Source organism: Anas acuta, chromosome 12 (assembly GCF_963932015.1).
Source record: "Anas acuta chromosome 12, bAnaAcu1.1, whole genome shotgun sequence".
Classification (NCBI taxonomy): Eukaryota; Metazoa; Chordata; class Aves; order Anseriformes; family Anatidae; genus Anas; species Anas acuta.
In genome coordinates, this window is record NC_088990.1 from 2,885,125 (window position 1) to 2,909,882 (window position 24,758).

The following is a 24,758-nucleotide window of genomic DNA, read 5'->3' on the forward strand; positions in this document are numbered from 1 at the left end:
ATGATGAATTGGCAGCTCCCACGTTCCCACATCACGCCGGCAAACAAGCGCTTTGTGCCGTCCCTCTGATTCTAAATGACTGGGGAAAACAAGCAGCGGTCTTTCAAGCAGCCATTTATCAACCCGTGTTCGCAAAAGAGGAGGAAACCAATTCCATGAGCCATTAGGCAGTCCCGCTCGCTGCCCTAACGCAGCAGCCTGTGTCTTCAGCTCTGCAGACCGGAGCAGACTTTACAGCAGGTGAACCGAGCATCCCGATTCAGGTGGCAATTATTTCCTCGTGATGATGCTGCCATGTGCAGGAGGCCGAACCCTGCATCAGATGTTCTGCGTGAGCATTGCAAAGCTTCGATTTGGAAGTGGGGGAGTAGCCCTGGTCAGGGTGAGGGCAGCCCAACTTTCTGCCCCAAGCACCCTCCATATGGTGCTGGGATACTTCTGGCTGCATTTCCAGGCCTACAAGAAGAAGTTGGTGTCCCTGGGAGTTGGTGTTTGCAGAAGGCATTTAAAAGGAAAAGAGCAAGATCCCCTTTGACTGTACCAGCCCAGGAAGTTTTAAGTTAAATTTGTGACTTTTCTGGCTGTGAGCTCTATGTGTCCTGTGTTTGCTGCCTCAAATGCAGACACAAATACTGACCCATCCTAGCTTTCACCAGCATCACTTTCAGGGTGCTCAGCTTGCCCATGGCCTCCCCAAATGCTGTGCAGCGCCAAGAGGGGCACACGTGCAAGTGCAGCGGGGAAGAGCTCATCCTGCTGCAAGCACCGGGTTCTGGGATGCCAACGGAGCCCTTTCCAACCTTCAGTTGTTTTCCTCTGAAATTCTGGGAATCTTTTTTGTTTTGTTTTGTTTTCCTATTTTTTAAAAGAGGGAAACCTGTGGCTGTGAGGTGTGGGGTCCTGCCTTTCCCTGGGCACCCCCATTTGCTGGCATCCCTGGAGGCTGCGGGCAGCAGCAGGGCACCCGCTCACTCCCTGTCCCACTGTGACCCATGGGTGAGAAACCCTGGGAGCAGACAGCCGTGGTGCTGCACACTACGCTTCAGCCACTGATGCTCTGGAAACCCTTTGGGCTTTTCAGCCCCAATTTCTACCCTGTCCCCAGCATGCCGTCAGACGTGGCGTGTTCTGAGTCCGCTCGCTCGGCTGTTGGAGATGAATAACCAACCCCGCAGTTCCCATGGAGACTCGTCCCTCCCGCGGCATCACCGCAGCACTTCACAGCCTTTTCAGGCTGCGACAAAACATGTTTTCCAGCATGATTTTAAAGGGGGAGAGGTGGTATTTGCAATGGGATGAGCTGGCGGGCATGTGCGTGCCTCCTGCTACTGGCTGCTGGAGGGAGCTGGACATCGTCCTGCGGGCCAGGGGGATGCTCTGCTTCACTTCACCAGCTTCAGATGGATGAGGGCTCTGCCATCGGGCTTCACATGGCCACAGTACCCCTAAATCCTCTCCCCAGGGGGCATGGCCACACTACCCCTAAATCCTCTCCCCAGGGGGCATGGGCATGCTGCTGGGGTGTCCCGTATGTGAAGTGATGCTCAAAATTTGTCCTCAGTGCGTAAGAGCATCATGGCTCTCTCTGCAGGGCATCCTGGTTGGCACAGGGTGGATCCATCTGTGTGAAAGCACCACAGATCCTGGTTTGGGGTTCACGATGCTGAGTTGTTGCTCCATAAGAGCTGCTCCCCCTCCAGCCTCTCTCTTTGGGCATTGCCCCCTGCGCTGGTCCTGCCCCAGCCCTGTCCTGAACAAGGGGCACAGCTTCGCTGCTGGAAGTGCCTTCCCAACATCCATGCTCTGAGAGAAGGGAGCAAGCATCCGGAGGAGGAATTTGTCCTTTGGGGCTGAAGTCATGGTTTATTTTTAACGTTCGGGCTTCGTAGTGCCGGCCTGGGACAGCGCAAGGGAAAGATCTTTCCTGGAAGGCCTTAGAGCAGGCAAAACCAACCCTCCGCGCACCTGACGGGATTGAGAACGAAACTGCAAATGGCAGCGGGGAAGTAAATAGCTGCATCTTCCTCCCCAGAGTCTCTCTCTCTTTTTTTTTCTTTTTTTTTTTTTTTTTCAGGCTGAGCCAACAGACGGAGGGACACCGGGAGCTGCCGCTGAGGCTGCCTGGGAGGCGCGCAGCCTCGCGTGCTGGCCCCGCGCTCGCTTCCCACGCGGCGTAGCCGGGGCTGGCCGGGAGCCAGGCTGTGCATTTCGCAGGGAGCTCGCGATTTCAATATTTCCTCGCATCTGAAGCGGATCAAAAACAAACAGCGAAGGATAGCTCTGGCAAGCGAAATGCTGGAGAGGAAAAAAAAAAAAAAACGAGCCCTTTCGCTTTGAATTAAGCCTTTCACGCTTGTGTCTGACAGTGTTTTAGTTAAAACCTCAAAACCTGTTTGAAATGGAAAGGCAAATTTGCAGGAACAGAGTGGTTTTGACCTCCTGGAAACTTTCTTCAGGTCATCTTGCAGGCAAATCCCTGTCAAAATAGAGGTGGCAGAGTACAGCTTGACCCAAATTTTGCCATTTCTGAGTTCGCCAATGGGGGAAATGTTCCTAGATGTGAAGCAAAGCTCACCTCGTGGATGGTTTGCCCCAAAGCATTTCTGTGCTGTGCCCATTAGAAGCTGTTCCAGCAGCTGCAAGGATCTGTTTGTGAACGTCAAGGTGATTTTTGCTGGAAATTTGCTTCAAAACCAAAGGAGGGGCTGGGAAAATGCACAGACAGGGCAGGGGGCAAAATGCCACCCAGCCAGCGAGCGTCCAAGCAGCAAGCAAAGAGCAGCAGTGTCTGGGGGCCTACAAAGCATGTGCCTTGAGAGGGCAGGGCATCATCCTCACCAGGCACCCTGTCTCCTTGTGTAGAGGGAATTTGGGGTGGTTTTGGGGCACTTTGGCAGCCACTGGGTGGGGTTTTTGTACAGCGGAGCGCTCCCGCTCCAGCTGGCAAGGAGCGATCTGTCTGTCTGTCCGTCTGGGCACCCTGTCCTGGCCCTCCTCCCATGGCAGCCACAGCTCCCGGCTCCTCCAGACCTGCGAGCCCTCTCTCCTTTCCTATTCTACTTCAAATTTCACGAGAAATAGATGAGTAAACACCGCGTACGTTTGCGTGGGAGCAGCGGTGGCTTGCAGCTTTACGATCCCCCCCCCCCAGCTGTGATTCATTGCTTTTTACATTTTTTAATCTATTCCCCCGCTCCCCCCTCCCGCTCTCCCTCGCAGCCCAGCAGCTGTCGTTATCAGTGAAGGGGCTCGGCGGTATTTTTGCCATACTCTGCTTCTATTCATCGATTTGTTGAATGAAAACTATTTCTCCGGGGCTGTCGCGCGACTGGAGCCTTGGGAGAAGCAGCAGCTCGGGGGGCGTTTTGCTCCTCAGGGAAACCACCCTGTGCCACGACGGCACTCGTTCCTCATCCTAAATCCCAACTTCTGCTGCTTCCCCTTCTCTGCCACCCCACTGGGGTCTGGGGTCCTGCTGGAGGCAAACCTGGGGCTCCTTTGGGATGTGTGGGCATGGGGGACACCAGGAGGCAGCGGCCGTTCCCTTTTGCACGATGCGGTGCTGGAGCAGTGCTCCTTCACCTTTAAGTCTTTTATTTTTTATTTTATTTGCTGTTTTCTTTTATTATTATTATTATTATTTATTATTATTATTCTTTTAAATAAAATCACGGCAGTCACTGGCTAAATACCTGCAATGACAGGCGCTGGTTTCTTGCCAGCACTCCTAAAAAAAAAAATCCCAGTCTTGGGCTCCATCAATACCAGGGCACGGCTTGAAGGGCAGGTTTTGCCTGGGGAATGGGCTGTTGTCCCAGGGCTTCAGGAGCCCTTTTTCCCACCCAGCAATGGGGCCTTTCTTCCGGGCACAATGAGCCCTCTCGCTGCCTTTCTCGCCTTTTCTTCCCCGGCTTTCCCACATTCTGTTCACACCTTCATGAATATTCAGAGGCCATCGGCCATATGAAGCTATTGAGAGCTCTTGTTAACACTCCTGCTAATGACATGCACCTTCAATGGCAAACAAAAACACAGATAAGAGCTTGTTAGCGGAGACCCTTGTTCCCCACCTAACAAGGTTTCCATTGACTCGGCCACTTGTGGTGACACATTGCTTGCTCTCACTGTTGCCTCTTTTGATTCGCGACTGGCTTTTACGGAGGGTTTTTTTCTCCCCCTCTCCCATTTTTTATTTATTTATTTATTTTTTTATTGTGCGGTTTTAAGCTAATTAAGGAAAAGGTCAGGGCTCCCCTACCAGTGCCTGGCGGTGCGGGCAGGAGATGCTCGGCCACGGCGCGTGGGAACACGGGGCCAGGAGCGGCATCGCTCAGCCCCGGCCCCAAATCCAAAGTCCCCAAGGGTTTCCTGCCCGGCCAGACATCCCCATAGGCCAAAACGCTGTCCCCAAGGTGATGAGGTGGCTCCAAAATGCTACCAGACCCCTGCACCATGCTCTCGGGATGCTCCTGGGAAACGCTGCTCCCAATTTCTGGCTCTACAGAGTGAAGCCTCTTTGATGCTGCGGCTCTGCTCCATCCTCTGGCTGTGTGTCCCTTTCCCCCGGTCACTGCTGCCATCCGTGAGGCTTTCATTAGGCTGGACCCACCCATTCGATCCTGCAAGATGCCTGCTTGGGTTTTTTTTTTGGCCACACCTCATTATTTCTGCTATTATTAGGCCCTTGCCGCGTTGTTTGTCATCTTGCCGAGGCCCCTCGGTTTCTATGGATACTGCCTCCTCAGTGGCCAGGCTATCAATTAAAGACAGCTTCAGCTCCCAACTCTTCCCGAGGACTTCGTGAGGATCCAGAGATAATTCCCCCAAAAAGCTCCGTTCAGCACGGTGTCGCCTTTTTGGTACCGGCCGCTTGGTTGCAGCTCAGCTTGTTCGGGTTTTCGAGGTGTCACCAGCTCAAGCGCAGGCTTAATCCTAAAACACATGTATGAGACGTATAAACAATAATGAGATAACCATCATAGTGATGTAAGTAAGAGGCATCAGTGAAAAAATCCCTGCCATGGAATCGAAGGACATTTCTTTTCTTGTCCCCTGCTGTGAATGCACAAGGAGGGAAGGCCCGAGGCTTTTTTCTGCTTAACGCCCAGCTTCAGGACAGAAAAATATGCGATGCTGAGAGGAGGCTGAGCCTCTTCTGGCAATGAGACTGCTTGAAACTGTCTTCTTCCTGCTGAGTGGGACTGGGCTTGTCTGTGGAGACCTCACCTGTGCTCGTGTGGGCATTGCAAGACTTCTCGGGATGGTTTTGGGGATGAGAAACCCTGGCCGGACCTAGAGAGGAGATGCCGGTCCCATTCACCAGCTCTCAGATAGCTGCTTAATTTTTCCTTGCCTTCCTGCAACCATAAATTGTAGATATTTAATGATTTCTTAGAAATCTCAGGAGGCTTCATCCGGCCCAAAAACCCAAGCGCTGTTTGCATTCGCTCTCCGGGGAGAAATTGTGTCTCCGGGGGTAGGAGGCAGCAGGAAAAAGGCTTTGATTCTGATTCGAGTTCTGGCTGGTGATTACAATTCTTTATATGCTCTAAACCAGTTTATCTATCCCCAGGTAGATGCGTGCTGCCAGCAGAGCTGCAATATCCATCGAGGGCCGCCCAGAGGTATGAGGAATAAACTCGCGCATTATTAGCTAATAGAGGAAAGTGATTCGATATGGGTCTCAGAAGCTGGAGTAGATAAATAGGATGATAAATGTTGGCATTAGCAGACGTGACCGACTCCTCTGTCTCTGTGATTTGGTAGTGCCCAGTAATTAAATAGTTGGAGCCTAATGTATTTTAAACTAGAGCCGCAGCCCGTAAATCACGCAGATTATGCTCTTCCCTGCTGTGCGCTCTGGCTCGGGAGGAATTCCCATTCCCGTGGTGCAGCTGCCGCCAGCCCCGCTTAAACTACACATCCATCGGGTCTGGGGATGGCAGCACTGGTCCCGTTGATGCTCCCAGCCAGAAAACCCATCCCGGAGCCCTGCAGCTCCAGCAAGCAGCGGGCACGGCTCATTTCCAGCTCAGGAGGGCTGCCCCCCGTGGCCTTTCCAGCTCGGGGTGTCTCATTTTGGTTGGGGCAGCTTCACGCCCACCTGCAGGTGACAACACACCTGAGATAAGTAACAACCCTAAAAAAAAAAAAAAAACAGCTGAAAAAATCCCAGGGAGAAGAGGTGCTTGTGAAAGCCATGGTGTGATGCTGCCAGAGCATCCCCATCGGGACCCCTCTGCACACCCAGAAAGGGCACCAGTACCTCCCAGAGATCAGCAGAACACAAAAAGGATTTTGTAGACTTTGTGAATTTTGTCCCAGTTGTAGCAGAGCAATCATTTTTTTCAGTGATCCCGATTTCATCTGCATATTTACACCGAGCTTTAGTTTCCTTTGCAGCTGGATGATTACCTTGCACTAAATACATGTTTTTGTCATACTTTTACATGGGTTGTCCAAGAAGGAGACCCAACAATTTCCAATGCAACACGAAGCTGCATCAAGGTAAGAGTTATTTGTTATCTTTACACAAAATCAGCCTCCATCTCTAATCCTTCTGTTGGCCAGACATTATCCTTCTGCAGGAGGTAGGACGTATTATGTGGAGTTTCTCCATTAACATTTAGCAAAGGCCACATTTAAACATTTCCGTGCCATCCAGCCATTTTACACCTTTTAGCAATGTTCCTGGATTATCTCTGGCTTTCATTTGAAAATGTCCCTGCGATACCTGGCATTCACAGGCGCCGCTTTGCAAGAGCGCTGTCACGCTGCCCCTGCCCACACGCGACGCTGCCTGGAAGCACAGCGTGATAAAACCTCTCCTCGCTCTTCCTGGAGGTAATTATTTCTAATAAAATCTATTTGTGCCTCAAATTCTTTCCTCTTCCAGCTCATGCATTTTTAAATAAAATGGGTAATTCTGCCGTATCGGTGCAAGTTACGGCCACTGAGGTCTTCCTGCTGTTCTGCACATGAAGACCAGGAGAAACTTTCCTCTGATGGGAAGTCTGAAGTCTTCCTGCCATCTACATGCTTTGCCATGGGTTTTAATTCTTAAAAACAGCTTAAAAAGCTTTTAATCCTTATCTTCTTCCTTTGCCAGCCCCATTGCCCAGCCAGGGGCTGCATCAGGCTGTGTCACAGCAAACCTTTTATGTAGGTTGTCCATGAAGGGAGCACAACAATTTCCAGCAGAGTTTGAAGCTGCATCCAAGTAAGAGTTATTTTTTTTTAATCTTTATAGAGAGCTAATTCTTGCCTGGCTGCTCACAGGTGTGAAAACCCACACCATTTGCGTACAGAAGGGCTTCAGGGACCTCTTGGCTTGGATCATGTTTGAGAAGTGACCTTGTTTTTATCTCCCTCCCCCTGTCCAATGCACTTCTCAAGCAGAGCAAGAGGGAAGGGGAAAAAAGGAGAGCTTTTCCCAGCAAGGAGATAAAACTTCCATCAAATTGGCCATGTCACTAGAGACCCAAAACTAATAAGTCAATCCTACAACTGTATAATAAACTCATTTATTAGGTTTTTATTTTAAGAGTTGGTGGTATTAATTAGATTGATATGGCCCATAAATCACTTGATTTGGCTGAGCCCTCAGATACTTGTAATTTAAATTAATACAAGTGCAGCTTAATTAATCTGATTAAATCCTGGGCCCAGCAAAGCACTCTTTGCAGCATCCAGGAGCACAGTGGTGGGGAAAATGAGTATTTTAAGGTAACTCAGTGTCCTCAGCAGAGGGTCAGGTGGCTTGGCTGGTGAATTGAGGGGCAGAGCTGCAGAAAAAGCAACCCATGAAAACCGTGTGATGAGCGAGGTAAGAGGCTAGGTGTGCAAACCTAGGCTTGAGCATGAGCTGGGAGTGAGTGTAAGTCATGGCTTGACCTCATCTGTGGGCATCAAGTAAATTTTTCTCTCCCTCCAGAGCGGGCTGGTGTGGAGGGAGGATGCCCAGACCCACTCCTCAACCCTCCTCCCAGTAAAAGCATTTTCTGGTGATGTTTCTGGACACTGATACATCCTCTGGTGACGTTTCTGGATACAGGATCACATTAGTGACCCTTCCTCTCTTGCTGAAGGCACCCAGAGCCCATCTGCTTCCCAGCTTGGAGGGTGCCAGCCCCTGGCTGGGTGAATAGCACCAGCTAACCGCCCGGTGTTTCCTTCTCTTTTCTTCCAGAATGCTCTGGGTTGACAGCTCTCAAGATTGATGTTCCCTGTCTGTACAGCCCAGACAGCTGCTGTGCAGCCTTCCCCGTGCTATTTCGCCTTAATCCTGACTTCAAGCGAGCTCCCCCACGGATAAGAGCAGAATTCACTTCCCCTTGTCTGCCCCAGCCTCGGTTTCTCTGCTGAGTGGTGGCACAAGTCTGATATTACCATTGTTTTGCCAAAAGCTGGACAAAAATCCCTTCCAAGGAGACCTCTGAGGGACCACAGCATGGGCAGCAGCACAGCACCAGCCCGGGGCTTGTGCAGCCACAGGTTGTGTCCGTGAGGGTACACACACCATAAAATACCTTTTCTTATAAAAACAGGAGATAACACCAGTATAGCGGCTGCATTAATCTAATATTCTCCTTCATCACCAAAAGGGAAATGCCTAAATAGCCTGGGAGAGGCACGTTTTATGAGTTCTTCTTACAGGCTATCAATCAAACGTCCCAAGAAAGGCACTGATGCCCTTTTTGCTCGCCGGAGGGAAATCAGCTTCCCCACGGCTTTGCTTTCAGCCCGTGTAGCCCCGCAGGATAATAGCTGTGTTTTGGACGTTTTTGGCCAAGTTTTCCTCCAACCAATCTGGAGGAAAAACCCACACGGAAGAAACCTGTCAGAAGAGAGGGAAAAGAGCCCAATTAGAGGCAGCGGTGTCTTAGCTCTCTGCCCTCTCTCCCCCGTGGACGAAGCAGATGTAAAACAATAGCTGGAGTTGTGGGAAATTTAATTGGGGACTTCAAAGGAAGCGGCGGCAGCTCCTTTGATCTTTCAGTGTGTCTGAATGTCGCGTTGCAACGGTGCCTGCTGGTCACGGCGGTGACCTCTTGTGTTAATTAGTGTTTATCTGAAATCGAATTAGCTCACAACTGGGAGAAAGCAGAGCGAAAATCAGAGGATAATCACAGATTTGTGCGATTCTCAATTAGAGGTAAAAGCGGGTCTTTGGCTGCAGAAGTTGACATTAAAATAACTCCGGGAACAGTACATTTTGGCTTTGTTTTCCTAATGCTCTTCGTCCGCTGGTACTATTTCTCTTCCTAATGCCCCGCGCTGCTTTCATCTTTGCTGAGTCTGCTGCTCTGCGGTGCTCGTTGGAACTTAAACCATAAACCAACAGCGAACAATGATGCATTATTTATAGCAGAGCGAGTGCTGTAAGGCTGACAATGGGGCAAAGCTCCTCTTTCTTGTGGTCAGTAATCCATAAATAAATACATCATCTACGGAGGGGTGCGGGCCGGTGTGATGGGTGGGAATAGCCTGCGCTGTACAGTAAGGGCACCGAGGATGATGTGGAAGCCAGTGCCTGGTTTTGGTGCAAATTGGCCGTTTCTGAGCACTGGTGTTAAAAATCTTCACCTGTACAGAGGTGTGCGAGCTGCCCAGCCACCTTCCCAATGCCCTTCTGTGGGGCTGAGTGGAAAGAGGGCAGTGAGGGTTCGTGGTGCAGGGAGATAAATGCGTTCAAATGTCAGGTTCTCCGTCTCAGTGTGAAATATCAGAGAAAGGCAGGATTTTGGAGCTCAAACTATCTCAAGAGGACAGTATACGGTCCCAGTGCCTGAGCAGAGAGTAGCCGGAGACGTAGAAGTCAAACATCTGTCCACCAGCAACATCTGCAGAGCTTCAGCGTGTCGGGCTGGAATGAAATCCCATCCTCAGGCCAGATCCAGGTCCCAAAGTCTCTGAAGTGCAGGAGTGCTTTTAGCCAAACCTTCCCTTTTGCTCAGAAGCCAGATTAGGGCACCGCCAGCTAAAAGGTGGCCACTGCCGTGTGCTGATGCGTCCTGCTCCATGTCACGCAGCAAGGTGCTCCAAAAACACCCCGCTGGCACGGCCCCGCATCCCTGGGTGCTGGCTGCTCCATTTTCTGGGGTCAGCCACAAGAGGGTGGCATGATGATGCTCACCACGCAGCCTCCCTGCTTGCCGCCGCTTTGCTCCTAGCGTGGCATTTTACAGCCAGCTCTGAAGACGTAATAAAACTTCGGAGCAGGTCTTTCCTTTTGGCACATGAACACGTTTCCCACTACAAAGGAGCCTGAGGGGTGTTTCTGACGGCAGCGCTGACGGTGCAGCGGTCCTTGATGTTACACGTGTTCCTTATGCCCAAACCCAAGCTCGGTTAGCAGGTAGCTCAGCAGCGCATAAAATTCAGCCTATTGAGGGATCCAAACTTTTATTGGCCCTGCTGACTGCTGTTAGGAGAAGCCCACAGATGTTCTTTATGTGCAAATATTATTTTTCATAGTCTTGTCTGTTTACAAGGCGGTGATGTTCCGTGCAATGCTTTGTAACGTGTCGGGATGTTTCTCGCAGACCTTTATTTGATTATAGCTTGCGGTGAACGAGCTGGTTAACAAATATACACGCACAAAAAAAGACTCATGTGACAGCAAGGGAGACTAACTTGAATGAAACATTCATCTCATCAAAATCTGCCCAATCTGGGCTGTCTCAGTATGTTTTTCTAAAGCAGGCTTTCAGTAACCCAACCTAAGCCACTCATCTTGAATAATGAATCAGTGGTTGGGGCTCTGTGCAAGGCAAGTCAGCATTTCATTTTGCAAATCCTTGCTCGGGAGACAAGTCCCAGTAATCAAAGAACAGGGCACAGAGGATGTCCAGGTAGCAATATGAGTCGAAGAGACAAAAAACAAACAAACAAACAAAAACACCAAGTTTTATTTGCACAGCTTTGTGAGCACTGGGATATTTTTAGGTTGCTTTAACCTGATGGTTTTCCATGTGCAGGCAGGTGATGTTGATATTCAGAACACACTTTTGCCTCTCTGCGAGTTGTTTTGGAGCCTGGCATTCATCTGAAAGCAAAATCCCCCAGCCTGGATCCATGCAGGATCCTGCAGGGTGTGCCTCTCTGCACACTCGTGGTCCTGCCTGTAGGACCAGGGCCCGTGTTTGCAGAACCCCCTTTTACCACAAACCCATTTTAAATACGAGCTTCCGAATCTCATTACCTGCTGGCTTTCCCTCTTCCATTTGTTTTTCTCCTAACAATGCACCTGCCAATATCTGCCCCAGAGCCCCATTTTAAGTGGCATTTTCCATTGTTAATGTCACACTCCTGCTCCCTATCTGTCTTTGGCAAGTGCTGACTGCCTGCAGCAGGACCAGGGAAGAGGGAAAACCCTCTCTGGGCATAGCAATAACACAACACCCATTCCTGGAAGAATGATGAGATAGCCCGTGCAATAAATATTTATAAGAGCAAGCGTAATGAAATGAATGTGTAGTAGACTGAGGCTCCCTTAGGGTTTGGTCATCACATGTTTTTTTCCTCTTTTCTTTCTTCTCTGTTATACAGAATTGTCCTGATGTCCCCGGGTTGTCGAGCAAATTGCTTATTGTGTTGCTCACTTACACAATGCATGTTATTATGTGCAACCAGCTGCTCCTGTTTGGCATTGCTCGCACATACGGAGCAGGAGGCTACCGTCACTTCTCTCGTCTGGAAGTCAACGCTCCCTCTCGCGCTGAAGTTGCTGCCGGGCAAGGAGAATTCTGGCCTCGGAGCGAGTCCTGGTGGTAAAGGTCCCCGAGGGACTCCTTTTCTGGGAGGAGTGAGGTGCAGTTCTGTGATGAGTTTGAGCTGATCCAGCTTTGTGCTGCATTGAAAGCTTCCTCGTGCCTCTGCCTGTACGTTCCCGTTGCTTCCCTGGTGCTGGCACTGACCCTCGGGTGACTGCGTGGGCAGCTGGAGCAGAGGGTTGCTCTTGTTGTTTTTGCTCTTGCCAGTGAAGTTTCCAGCTCCGTCCCTTCCCCTGCCCTGCTCCAGGCTCCTAAAAGCACAAATGCCAGCACAAAGGAAAGAGCAGCCACCTCTTCTGGCAATGAGAGCAGCTTACATCCCTCTCAAAATGTCAGCCTCAGTGTTGGAGGGCTGGCTGTGGTCAAAGGTGGTCAGCTATTCCATTTAAAATCTGTATCTCCCTTAATTTTGAATTTACTTCCATTTCTTTCATTTGCTTTACCTTCTCTGACACTGGACCACATGTTCTCCAGGCTCTGAACCCCCCCAGGAGGCAGGCAGAGAGCATTTTCAGCTGTAGGACCCGGACTGAACCTGGGTTAATATTGCACTGCCTAATTAACAAACCCATGCAACGCGCTGTGAACCTTCTTGTTCCTCGGTGCTTCCTCTGTGTGCGTGTGTGTATTTTGGGAGCAGGGGTTGTTCTTTCCCTTGTTTGTGTCACCGTGTCTTGCACAACTGGTTCCTGCTAGCCTGAAGCCAGCAGCAGCCATCTGGGAGTGGACACGGGCTGCTCGGTGTGGGTTTGGGTTCAGAGCCCAGCAAATCTTTGCTTCAGGTACCTCTGCAACATGTGCTGCAGATTTGGGGCCTCTTCCATCTATACCAGAGGCAGGAGAGGGCACCTTCCAAAATCACTGTCCCCCCTGGACTACAAGCTGACTGCATGGGTAAAGCTCCTGATGAGCTGGATAAATCTGAAGCAGCTTTAGCTGGATTTCCCCTAACGACCTCTTAATTGCTGGGATCTTATACTGACCGAGAGATGTGTATGATCCACCCTCCACACACCTGACCCACCAAAGCTTAGTGTCTCCCTAGCAGGGAGCAGAAGGCTCAAACACCTGCCTCTTGCTGCTGCTGCTCTTTGCCATTCACACTTTCTCAGCTCAAAATATCGGAGGTTTGCAGCTATTGTGAGGCAGAATGAAACTCCTTGCTAACAGGGACAGGAACACTGGGGAGCTTGCAGCACATGAATGGGGTTTTTTACTTGCCATAAGCATTGGGGCAGAACTGCCCTTATCTGGGAAGGAACATCCCTCCTGTTGGCACAGTCTGCTGTCACTTTGTCCTTTATGGTTTTACGGCCAGGGGGTTATCTGATCCATCCCAAATGTACAAAGTGGCTCTCTCGCAGGCTCTCTTTCCTCTGCAGACACTGCGAGGAGTCATTTCACACCACACAGGACATCCCTGCGGGCTGCTGAAGGGGCTCATGCCTACCCAGGAGGTGTGACACCAGGAATGCCTGCCTGGGTACGTGGGGCTGGGTCCTGTGAAAGTAAAGAAGTTGTCCTATGGGGACATCACTCATCGTGAGCTCGCTTTGTCCCTGCTGGTGCAGGTGACAAGGGGGACGGAGGGGACTTGGTGTTGTTCTCGCAGGGTATGTGAGTTGTATGTGTGACAGGAGCTGATGCTCCAGGTCATGTTACAGCCATTCGCACAGTTCAAGGCTGTTTGCTAAACTCCCCCATCCTTTTTTTTTTTTTTTTTTTTTTTTCCTTTTAATTTTTATTTTTCTCTCATTGAGAGGGGAAACATATCTGCTGCAAGCTTGGTGTTGTTAAAATGCTGCTTTAATTCCTGCTCCCACTGACCTGCAGAAGACAGAGAGAGGTGACAGAGAGGTCTTAAATAACACTGTAAAGTCAGGCAGGAGGCAAAGATGAGAATTGCTCTTGGGTCTTTTGATGCCCAGGTCAGTCCCTGCTCCTAGCCCCACCTGCTCACAAGGTGCTGGGTCAATGGCTTAACGCAGCCAGGCGCTGTTAGCCAGAGAGCTGTGTTCTGCAGACTGGTAGTGATTGTCGTTATTTATGTTCTGCTGGACTTGCCAGGTATTTCAGTAAAGGTTTCCTTGCTTTAAGGCAAGGAGAAACGTCCAGTATCTGAGGAAAAGCGCAGGGGTGTGTCTATGAGCAAGCATAATGAGGAGGCATTCCTCTAGCCTCGTTAAAGCAATTTGACAGCACCTTTAAAGCCACCTCACCCAGAAAGGAGCAGATAGGAGAGATTCAGAGATAAAGGAGAGCTTGCAGGGGTTGCTAATCTTCAGCTCTGCATGGGAGTAATGCAGGAGGGAGCTGGGTTGATTAGAAGTCTCCTTTCTGTCTATATTGGGTCCATGCACATTAAAACCAGGCTGCTACGTGCTTTGTTGCTCTGAAACGAAACAGCACCCAAAGTGGGCAACGTGGCATCAAGCTGGTGTTATTGGTGATGGTGCAGGAGCGGGGCTGGTGGGTTTGTCGTGGCTGTGTTGTAGCTGCCTCCCCAGCGAGGTCCTGGAGCTGGACACAGCCTCTGCATGCCCCTGCTCAGGGCAGGAGCTGCTGGCTCCAGGACTCGTCTGCGCCGCCAGTGCCAAGCGCTGACTTGGGAGTTGCACAACTCGTACACATGGGGAACCCGCTTCCCACCACGCAGCCTTTCTGGTTTCATTTAAATTTCTTTTATAGTTCATTAAACAAGCTAATAAATAGGAGGGTCTGCATTAAAAAGGTTTTCCTTTTTCATATTCTGCATAGCTGGAGCCCTCTCTGCATTCCACCCCGCAGCGATAAAGCATCCCAGTGAGCCAGGCAGCCTCTTCTCCTTTTGGAGGCCGGTGCAGACTGTCCCCTGCCTGCTCCACACGCGGCCACATTTTGTTTTGTGCCAGCTGTGCTGTGGAAAGCAGGACTGGGTGTCATTTACCCTCAGGACTAACCCTGCACCTGTAGGTGCACACGTGCAGCACGGAGCTGTGTTTGGGATTCAGCCAAGCCGCGGAGGCAGCGGCCTCGGTCTCCATCTCTCAGCACTCTCTGCCGTGTTTTCACTGCTCAGCTTGGCTGGTGGATGGCACCCAGCTCCTGTGGCTGTGTTTTGGCGGTTTTATTCTGTTAAAAAGACGGCTGAAAACGCAGGTTACCCTTTCACACCCCTGAAGCCCACCGTGGACTCCGAGCCCTCACCCCACGGACCCCGGCCTGTGCGTGGCCGCTGCGAGCCATGGAGCGGCTCCAGCTAGCTCGCTGAGGTGCCGACACCACGAAGGCAGGACGGATGGACAGATGGATGGATGGATGGACAGATGGATGGACACACAGATGGATGGACAGCGCTGTGAGGAGGAGGACACCTTGCTTCCTCCTCATGCAGCGGGGCGGTGCCCTCCACCCTCACCTGCGCCCGTAAATAAATAGACACAAGGAAGGAGTGGAATATATTTTTTTTAATAAATAATTAAATAAAACCACACCAAACGCTCCCAACGCCCCCACTTCCCCACCTGCCGGCACCGCGCTCCCCCCTCCTCCCTCAGGCAGCGCCGCCGCCCGCGGGCTGGCAGCAACCTGTTGGACCCGAGGGCGGGAGGAGGAGGAGGAGGAGGAGGGAAAGAAGGAGGAGGAAGAAGAAGAAGAAGGAGGAGGCGACCCCTGGGCTCGCTTGGGCGTTCAGCCCCGCTGCCAAAGGCGGAGCAGCGGCAGGCCACGGCCGCCTCCCTGCCTTTCCCCCCCCTTCTCCTCCCCTTTCCCCGTGGCCGGCAGCGGGGCCGGGCGGGCAGCGCGGGGCTCGCACAAGATGGCGGTGGGGCGGCGGGACGGCGGGCTCCCCTCATAGATGCGGCCGCGGCGGCCCCTGCTCCCGGCGCCCGGCGGGGCTTACATGGCGCTGGAGGACCTGCTTTGTCTCTGCTTCGCCGTCCTGGCCGTGCAAGGTGGGTGAGGAGAAAGACGAGGAGGAGGGAGGGGAAACGGGGCTCCGTGTCCCCGCGCCCACGGGAGTCGGTGGGCACGCGTGGGGGCGCGGCGCCACCTGCCCTCGCCCCCCGCGGGCAGCGCAGGGATGCGCGCTCCGCTTGTGGGGTTTTGAGCCCTTTCGGGGCGCAAAAGCCCCTCTCCCCTTGCTTCAGTGGCCATTTTCAGCCCCTCTCCCCCTCTCTGTCCCTAATTTCCACACCCCGTCCCCTTTCTCCCCTTTTTTCCAGCCCCTTCCCATCCCCTGCAGCAGCAGCCGCGCCGAGCGGTGCCTCCTTTGGGGTCACTTTTTGGGGCGAGCCCCACGGGGAGACCCCTTCCCGAGCCCTCAGCATCCATCCGGAGGGGTGCTGAGCCAGGGCGAAGCACTGGCCGAGCTCACAGCAGACCCAGATACCCCAAAAGGGGAGCATCGCCCCGCTCTGGGTGCCTGAACCCTCTCCATCCACCCACGAAGGAATCCAGTGCTCGCCCCTTTTTGTAAGGGTTGTATAAAGGGCTCCGTGCCTGGGCACATTTCGGGGTGCTTTCTGGCTTCCCGTGCTCTCCATCGAAGTTTGAGGTTTGTCCCTGCCTTGGACCTTTGGGTACGTGGCGTTTGCCCCGCGTGTATGTGGGCACCCGCCGGCTTTTGTCTGCATCCCCGTGAGGGGCAGGGAGGTGCGGGTTGGCAGAGCCACGCCAAAAAAATGCAAGCCCTGCACGTCCCCTGGTTTAAAACAAGCTCTGAAAGCGGAGGTTGTGGTGGAAGGGTCGTCCCTGCTGCTTTGGGTGTTTTTATCCCTTTTTAAAACATGCTCAGGTTCAGCAGAATGTAATTATAGCATAAAGGATGTTTAATTTTTATGGCTTCCAAAATAGCCTTTTGGGGAGGAATCCCGTGCGGTGGAAGGTTGCTGTTTTGTTGTGGTGGTTTTTTTTTTGGAGCATTGTGTAAGCCCTTGGTAGGCTCCTGCAAGGTTTGGGGCAGCGTTTGCTGGAGGTGCAGGGTGCTGGTGGCAGTGCCTAGGAGCGAATAAAGGTCCGTGGAAATGGCCCCATATCATCGGGGTGTGTGGGTTTTGGCAGACGGGTGGCAGGCTGTGACCCCAGCCGCGGATCAGCGGGTGGGAGCCGTGTCTGCTGCCCCTTCAGCAAACCGCAGCGTGGATCCGCAGGCTGATGGAGTACAAGGATTTAAAAAAAATAAAGAGGGGAGGGAGAGGGGATGTTGTTTTTCAAACCCACTTCAACAAGAAAACTTCGTGAGCTCTGTGAGGAGCCGCAGTCGTGGCTTCCCTGCTTTTTTACAAGCGATCAGGCAACTGGTGGGAATCGTTCCTGTTCATTTTCTGACCATGGGCCGCGTACGGTGCAGGCGGGTGAGCTTTCCAACAGGTGGGTTTGGTCGTGAAAAGAAACCCACGGGCTTGTTTCAGTCTGAGATTCGTTTGGCAGCGGCTTGAAACGGTCTTGGGAAAGCCTGCGTGTGCGCGTCTGATCCTGAAGCCCACGTGTTTTGATCCAAAGTTCAGGCTTTGCTGGGTATTGAAACGCTTTGGAGAGAAGCAGGCTGGAAACCTTCCCCCCTCGGTGGACGTGACGGCAGCTGTGCCAGCCGGGGGTGTGAGCCAGCGCTTTGAAAACCTTCTGCCTGTCCTGCCCTGGGACTGCTCGCCCTGCAGTAGCAGGAAAAGGTTTAAAAAAAAAATCCACCACCAACCTCTTCGGTTAACTCTGGCGAGGGGGTTGTGCTGGTTGCTTTCCTCCGGGCTGTGTGCGGGGGGATGTGTCAGTGGGAAGTGGGCTGAGCTTTCCATCCGAGCGATCAGCCGAAATCCATCTGGGGCTGTGGCGTTTGCATTTGGGGTCGAGCCCCGGTGCTGCTGCAGAACAGATTTTTCGACATCACCTAACTTCCAGCTCTGTCCTTCCCATCTCCTCCTTCCTGCCCCCATCCCTCCACCTGGAGAAGTCAGCGTTGCTGCTATTTGGGATCTCTCTTTGCAGGACCTCACCTGCACGCAGACACCTCTCTGGCTGCAAGGAGGCAGAACGAGCCATGCCAGGAGAAGGGGAGGTGTTCAGTCCCCAATTTCTCCATTTATTTGAGACCCTTCCCGCCCCCACGGAGCACCGGCAGCGCCGAGCAGCGGTGCACAGCACGTCGGTGAGGCTTTGCCCGTGTCTCCTTCCCAGGGGCAGGCTTCTCCTGCAGGAGCTTGCTGCTGTTTCGCCGTGGCCATCGTGACAGCCAGTGCTCACACCCTGACTGCAGAGGCTGCTCCGAAGCAGGCAGCATTTCTGCTGGCATCGAGGCTGAGAGAGGAACCGCTCAGCCTTGGTTCCGTTCTTGTTTTCCCTGCAGCTTTTTCTTTTTCAACGCCCTCTCCTTTCACTGCCTCGAAGCCTAAAGTGAAGCAGGAGCAGCTAATTTTCTGACGTTTCTCCCGCTTTCTGCAGCAGGCTTGCTCCTGACAGCTGTAGAAAGTTTGATCCTGCCGCGGGGGGCCCCGTGCGGGGTGGGTGTATCGCCGATGGTACGCGAACCACTTCAAAGGGGTGCAAGTAATAATGCAAAAAGCAAAAGTTTGGCAATCTGCCTTTCCCCGGGGAGGGAGGGAGGGCGACTCTCCCTGCGTGTGCTCACAGCCTGGTTTGGCTCCGTGCTCGGGGGGCACCAGAGCCACCTGTGCCTGGGAGCTGCGTGGGGGGCTCGGGTGTTGCGGTGGCACAGGGGACGCCTCGTTTGAGCTCCTGCTGTCATCCCAGGCCAGTTGCTTCATCTGCTCCAGTGTCCTCAGGGCTCATCTTTAGACAAAAATAGCGACGCTCCTCTCTGTCAAAGGTGTCGAGGGGATAAAATCCATCCGGGAGCGTTCAGCACCTGTGGGATCCGCATCGCAGCGTGCGGGTGTCCCGGGGCAGGACGCTGCGGTGTCCCCAGTCAGCTCAGGGATTCCGGTTGACTCCTGGTGCTCCATCCTGTGCTGGGCTGTTCAAACTCTTCCTCTCTGGAGCTGCTTTCCCAAAGGCTGCCGAATCTCCTGGGGAAGAATCCGGGGAGGTTGGGCATTTGCAGGGTAGGAGATGCTGCTTGCACACTTTGCGCGCTCCTCTCCTGTTTAAATGGCTGCCTGGCCATAAAGCCTCGTCATGGTTATATAATTAAGATGGGAATTAATATTTAATCGGATGGTAATTTGCTGTTGGAATCCATCCCAAGCTGATCCCTGACTGTGTCTCTGTGACTGGGTACCTGAGGAAAAACTGAGGCTGGGGTTGCACCTAGAGGGGTTTTTTGCTCGGCCACGGAGAACTACAGCCCTGCCTTGGGTGAAGAAAGCCTAACCTTTATAAACCCGGAGCAATCAGAGGCGTTTTGTTATCTGTAGGAAGCAAATGTTTGCTTTATAGTCAGCTGTAATATTAGAGGGGATATGGTAAATCCTTGTTATCAGTATTTGCCAAGTACACGCTGGGCCAAAATCAACTCTGGTGCAATTTCGTTGCTTTCTGGAGCAGAACTGGGCGCAGTCTGTGGTGGTTTTAGCCTGGTTTTCTATGGAAGAATAGGCTGATGCGGTCGTGGTGCATGGGATGAAGGAGAGGAGCTGGAAAACCTGGCTGGGAGAAGAACTCGAAGTGCCTCAGCTGCAGGATGAGCTCTGATCTGAGCAGGGCTTGCACCTTGCTGGGACAGGACGGGGTACTTCAGTCACGAGAAGCAAAGCTGCAGGAAGTCACATCTCCAGTCCTCGTATCCACTTGTTTATTTTAATTTTTAAAGTCTTTTGTGCTTTACAACATGCTATTGTTTTCTTGTTATGCCGGCAGTCACGTCACAGAGCTTGGGAGCTGCTTTGCTTTCCTCTGTTCCTGGAGAGCATCTCCCAGGCACAGGACCTGGAGCCGCAGGGGACGTGAGCTCCTCCTGTTGTCCTTGCACTACTCCCTTGCCATCCCTGCCTCAGTTTCCCCATTTGCTCCAGTTTTCCCATTTGCTTCCAGGGTAGAAGATGCCGTGGCACACTGACCCAATGGAGAATGCTGTCACTCCAAGTAGCAGACTTGTATTTATTAAAATCCGTGGAGTTTTAGTAAAATCTCAGGAGTAAGAGACCTCCACGCACCGCTGATGCTTTTCTGCCTTCACAGCTCCTTGGTGCTGGGATTCACGGTTGTAAAAACTGAATCCAGGAGAAGCCAAATGCTTGGCATCAGCCTGGTGTGAGTGTTCCTGACGCTTTTTGTTTGCAGGTGTCACGATGCTCCTCTCGGGGTGGGCAGGTCGTGGTGCTCTCCTTGCTGCTGCGTTCCCTGAGCTCTGCTCATGGCACCCAGGCCTTTTGGGGTCTGTTTCTGAGCCAGATCCTGTCCAGCTCTTAATCCTGGGATGCCGCCGTCGCCATACAGGTCTGCTTTATCTGAGAAGTCCAGCAGAGAGTAATACGATGCAGTTTATTATGTTAGTGGGTAATAAACATGCTCTGTGGCTGTTACGATAAGCAATTACAATACCCCTCTGGAACGTTAATATCAAATGTTCTGAAATTATTTAAAAACCCGTATCTGCATTTTAAACTAAATTGCCTGGTCCTGCCTTATTAAATTTAACTAGGCTGTTAACTAACTATTTAATTTCACATGGAATAACCTGTGCAGGTTATTCTGTGCTTTTTTTTTTCTCTCTGTTTAATTTTCTTTCGAGATCTTTGTGTGGAGTTCTTGAGGACAGGTTGTTAATATTAAAGGTGTGGTAATGAAAGGTGAGCATCCCCAGAGGTTGCTCTCAGCAAATTGATGGGAGAATTAAAAATCCAGCACGGGAAGGTATCGCACCTACATGCAGCTTGCTGCATCGCTTTCCCTTCCTCTGACTTATTTCCCTGCTCTCGTTTCCTGCTTGGGTCTCTGAACCGCTTTCCCTTTGGGGTCGAGGTGACTTTTCTCACCTTGTTCAGTGTAAGAATTTGGGAAATTAACCCTGGGGAGGGTGCTGGGATGGCAGAACTTGGAGCAGAGGTGGAGCAGACCTGTGCAGCAGGCTGAGGGATAGGATGCGGTCCTGCTTTGCTTCCCCATCTGTACTGGGAAATGTGCAGCCTTGAGAGTTTCCAAATTGACTGTCGATAGATGATCAAGTTAATCGGTGTGACCAGAAAGGTCGTTACTTAATGGAATGGATTTCCAGTGCCACGCTCTGTGAATACACCGAGGGGTTTGGCCAAACTTGGCTGTTTATGCATGCACAGCTTTCATGATAATTTCTTTTATTTTTGGCATCATCAATGCTTGCAGGTTTTCAGGCTTTAAAATGACCTGAAGTTTCGCTCTTAATGCGAGGCTGTGCTCCCCCTGCCTCGCAGCTGGCTGCTTGGATCCCAGTGCTGGAATAGGTGCCTGTGTTCTGCAGACAGAAGTGGAATTGTCTGGTGTTAAAAGAAAACTCGTTGGGTATTTACTGATTTGTTATTGTTGCAACTGAGAAGGCTTTTATGTCCCATTGGAAATCTTATTTATTTTTATGGTTTTGTAGATGGCTTTGTGAAAAACCCCAGCGCGCCCCTGTTTTCTTTTTGGAAAGGTCCCATGACGTGATGTGCTCTTACCTTTCTGGAAATACCAGATGCTGCTTTGAAAGGACGGCACGCAGAGCCCTGCCCTTTATCGGGGTGACCCAAAGGGACTGGGCTGCTTGCGGCCCCTTCCCGTGCCCGACCAGTCCCACTCGCTTTTGACTCCAGGCAAAGCCTCGAGGAAATGAGAGACGTGCAGCTCTTCGTGAGCAGGCAGGAGGGGGTCAGGGAGGGCAGGGGATTAGCAGATGCTCGTGCTGATGTGCCAGGGCTCAGCCTGGGGCGCTGGGATGGAGCTGTCCCCGCGCAGGAGATAAGGCTTGGGTGGAGATGCTGGGGCTGGTCGGGGGTTATCTGATCTGCAGCAGTGGGGTAAGAGCTGTGGGAGGATCTGGGGCTGCCTTATTTCCTGCTGGCTTGGGGTTTTCCCTTCCTGCTGTTAGAACTCAGCCTGTCCCAGGAGGAGCTGGGGTGCTCCGTGCTCCGTGCGCACTCGCAAGGGCGCCGCGGTGATGCCTGGCGAGATGGGTGTAGAAGATAAAAGGGGAGAAAAGAAACCCAGCATCTGAGCAAATAGCATCTTCTTGGCTGGGCTGGCAACAAACTGTTTAGTGCCTTCTTCCCAAGAATGATTTTGTAAACATAATACTGCCTATTAGCCATGTAAATTACTGTCATTGGTGGCAATTGTTGTGACGGGAAGATGAGTGTCTCGAAACTCTGGCTTGCTTTACCCCTCCTGCCCCCCCAGCTTGCTAACCAGTTGTTTGTGTCAGTGCTGATTGCGGCTTTTGTCAGGGAAATCAAAATATTGATCAAAACTGCTTAGCTCTGTTTTTCCTAGGTCACAGTAAACGCAACTTTTCTTTCTTTCCCTCCTACTCCTCCTCTCTGTGCTGAAACCGAAGCGAACCTTTCCCGCAGGAGATGAGCCGTGAGTTCCCCCGCTCAGCTGGCATCCGCCTGAAGAGGGTCTTTAGAAGCAGCCCTCGTGTCTGGAGGCTTTCCTCAAGAGCCTGCCGCTGGAAATCTGGCTGGCAGCACGACCTCAAGTGCTATTGTCGGGTTTTCTTTCCGTGCGAAGCGGGGAGAGAAGGAAGTTTCTCCCAGCTGCTGGCAGAGAATCGTTTCCCATTTACTTCACGCCTGCGGCTGCTGCCAGGGCTCTCTGCTCGGCGGCCGAGGGAGTTAAGTGTGGGGTGAAAGGCTTCGGTAACACTTCAGCAGGCGGGCAGGAGGCTCAGCTGTCACATCACCCTTCCCTCGTTGTGTTTTACACCAGCCGAGGCGCTTGGGTGTAGATTTGTAGGTTTACGGCTAGCGAGGTTTGGCTGCTTTCCTGCCTTGTGGGCAGCACGAATCTCAGTACATTTATTGTGCTTCAAAAAGAGCATCTCCGTAAGAGGAACAGCTACTTCTGACTGGAACTTCTTTCCTGGAGGTGGGTGCTTGCCTGTCGGAGCCCCTCGGTGAGCTGGTAACGTGCACTTGCATGCAGACCGACCGCTGGTGGGTACGAAGGCACGCAGCGGTATGAAAAGCCTCCCTGTGTGCCTCCCTGATCAGGTTTCCTGCTAACCTGCTAAGCCGAGTACGTGCGGGGCCTTGAGTCTCTCACCTGTTTTCCATTCCTTAATCTCAGCCTCCTGAAGCTGACACCAATGTAAGCAAAAGCCTCGTTTTTCCCAGCAGCTTGCTGCTGGCTCAGCAGAGCAGCTTTAGCAGCTTTGCTTCAGAGCCCGGCTTTTTGGCTCTGGACCTGCGAGACCCGAGGGGCACCTGTTCCCTCGCAGCTCAGCTTGGAGCTGCTGTTTGACGGGGGCTGGACGTGGCTTCCAGATGTGACTGGAGCTGAGCCAAGCCAGAGGGAAAGGTAAAGAAACCTCCTGCTCCCGGAGAGCCTCTGTGGCGAGCAGCCGGGCTGTTGCTGGGGCAGATTTTGGGTTTTGCAAGAGTTGGAGGAGGAAATGGGGCACACACATGCAGCTTTGACAGAAAAATGTTGCTGTCTATGCTGGAATCACACCCCACGGTCTGTCACTACACTTATGCTGGCATAGAAAAATACTTGGTCCTACAGCAGATTTCACCAAACAGTCTCTCTGCCTTGTCCTCCGTTGGCACTTCAAGCACAGGTGGAGTTTGTGGAGCTTTGCCCTCTCCTGGTGATAGCGATGCCTCTGCCCTTTGCCATGTCACCTGCACGACACGGTTGGTACTTCACAGTGCAAACATCTGCTGCCTCTGCACGGCTGTCTGCCTGAAGCATCAGAAGCAGGAAAGCTCTTACAAGACCCTCCTGGCTTTAGGAAGCAGACATTTGGTTCCCTGCTGCGTGCCACGCTTACGTGTGTCACAGTTTTCCATCTGTAAAACGAGGTACTGGAATTCCCCTCCGAGGGATGGAGCAGGAGCACTTTAGGAGGTGTCCGAGGCTGCGGGGCAGTGCTGCAGGTGTGAGCCTCGAACGGAGAGACCCGTAGGGACAAGGAGGTGAGGGCTGCACGAAATGCAGCTGCGAGGGCATGGTTGTGCCTGGCTGGTGATCAGCCCTGGGGGTTGCATCGTGCACCCCCAGGTGTGTACGTGGTACGTGCAGGCCTGGAAACGAGAGTTCCTCAGGACCGCTGACTTGTTCGCCTATTTTAAAGTTTGTGGGTTTTAAAAAATGTTGCCCTCGTAGGGCATATATATATATATATTTTTTTTTTTCTCACCAGAAACTTGTTAGACTGGAAATTTCACAGTATTAATTTTTATGGCGTTTCCTAAGCTGAACTAATTGGGCATTTTGGAAAGGGGAAGACAAGGGCGTGGATGTGCGTTTTTATGTAGATTTCATTAAAAATGTGACTTGGATTATCCCGCTAGCTATCTGAGCGATGCGCATGAGGTCTCTGCTGGAAAACACGAGAGATTATAGGCTGGTGACTAACAAATAATCCTTGGCTAATATGGGGCGGGTGCAATTAATGTTAATCCCTGCTCAGCAGTAGTAAAAGTTGGATAAAGTCAAAGAGATTTTGCAGTGCTGTTACTGACCTGAACGCACATCACACAGTGTTTCCCGAAATGAAGCTGGCTCTTTGGAAGAGGCTCCGTTCCCATCATTATCTCCTTATAATAGAGAAGGAGCTATTCAAAATGCCCCAAAGTTGCCTGGTTATAAAGGAGAGGATTTATCCTCTGTTGGTGTTATGTGCTGAGGCACACAGGAGCTCATTAAAAGAGGAGCAGCAGTAATTAGTCGAGATTAATGGAAATTAATCTGTTTTTACTAACAAATGAGGTTGTGTTCTGTGGTCCAGAGCAGCCTTCATCTATAGTGCTTATCCAGCAGTCTGGTGCACAGAGGCAAACGTTTGCTCACCGTGGAAGAAATTGGGCAATTTGGGGCTTTTGGTGAAACCTCCGTGGAAGCCCAGGTCTCATTTTTGGATGCATGAGGTGCAAG

General features: G+C 51.9%; 1 protein-coding gene and 1 long non-coding RNA gene across 5 annotated transcripts in view; both read left to right on the forward strand.

Moving 5' to 3' along the window:
• Window positions 1-6,006: 6,006 nt before the first annotated feature.
• LOC137863341 (uncharacterized) lies at window positions 6,007-10,645 on the forward strand. Of its 2 annotated transcripts, XR_011100875.1 has the most exons (4): window positions 6,007-6,507; window positions 6,747-6,843; window positions 7,109-7,219; window positions 8,189-10,645. It is a non-coding gene; the product is annotated as an uncharacterized lncRNA (long non-coding RNA). The 2 variants fall into 2 exon arrangements; XR_011100874.1 differs by lacking the exon at window positions 6,747-6,843 and having other exon boundaries at window positions 6,014-6,507.
• A 4,680-nt stretch (window positions 10,646-15,325) lies between these two features.
• Window positions 15,326-24,758, forward strand: part of IGDCC4 (immunoglobulin superfamily DCC subclass member 4) — an 81,399-nt gene continuing 71,966 nt past the window's right edge. Inside the window, exon 1 of one of the 3 annotated variants that reach the window (XM_068696407.1) lies at window positions 15,326-15,706. In XM_068696407.1, the coding sequence (XP_068552508.1) occupies window positions 15,610-15,706 (97 nt within the window). In that variant the 5' untranslated portion in view covers window positions 15,326-15,609. Of the gene's footprint in view, window positions 15,707-23,021; window positions 23,178-24,758 lie in introns of those variants that run through there. The other 2 variants (XM_068696408.1, XM_068696409.1) reach the window with 2 other exon arrangements.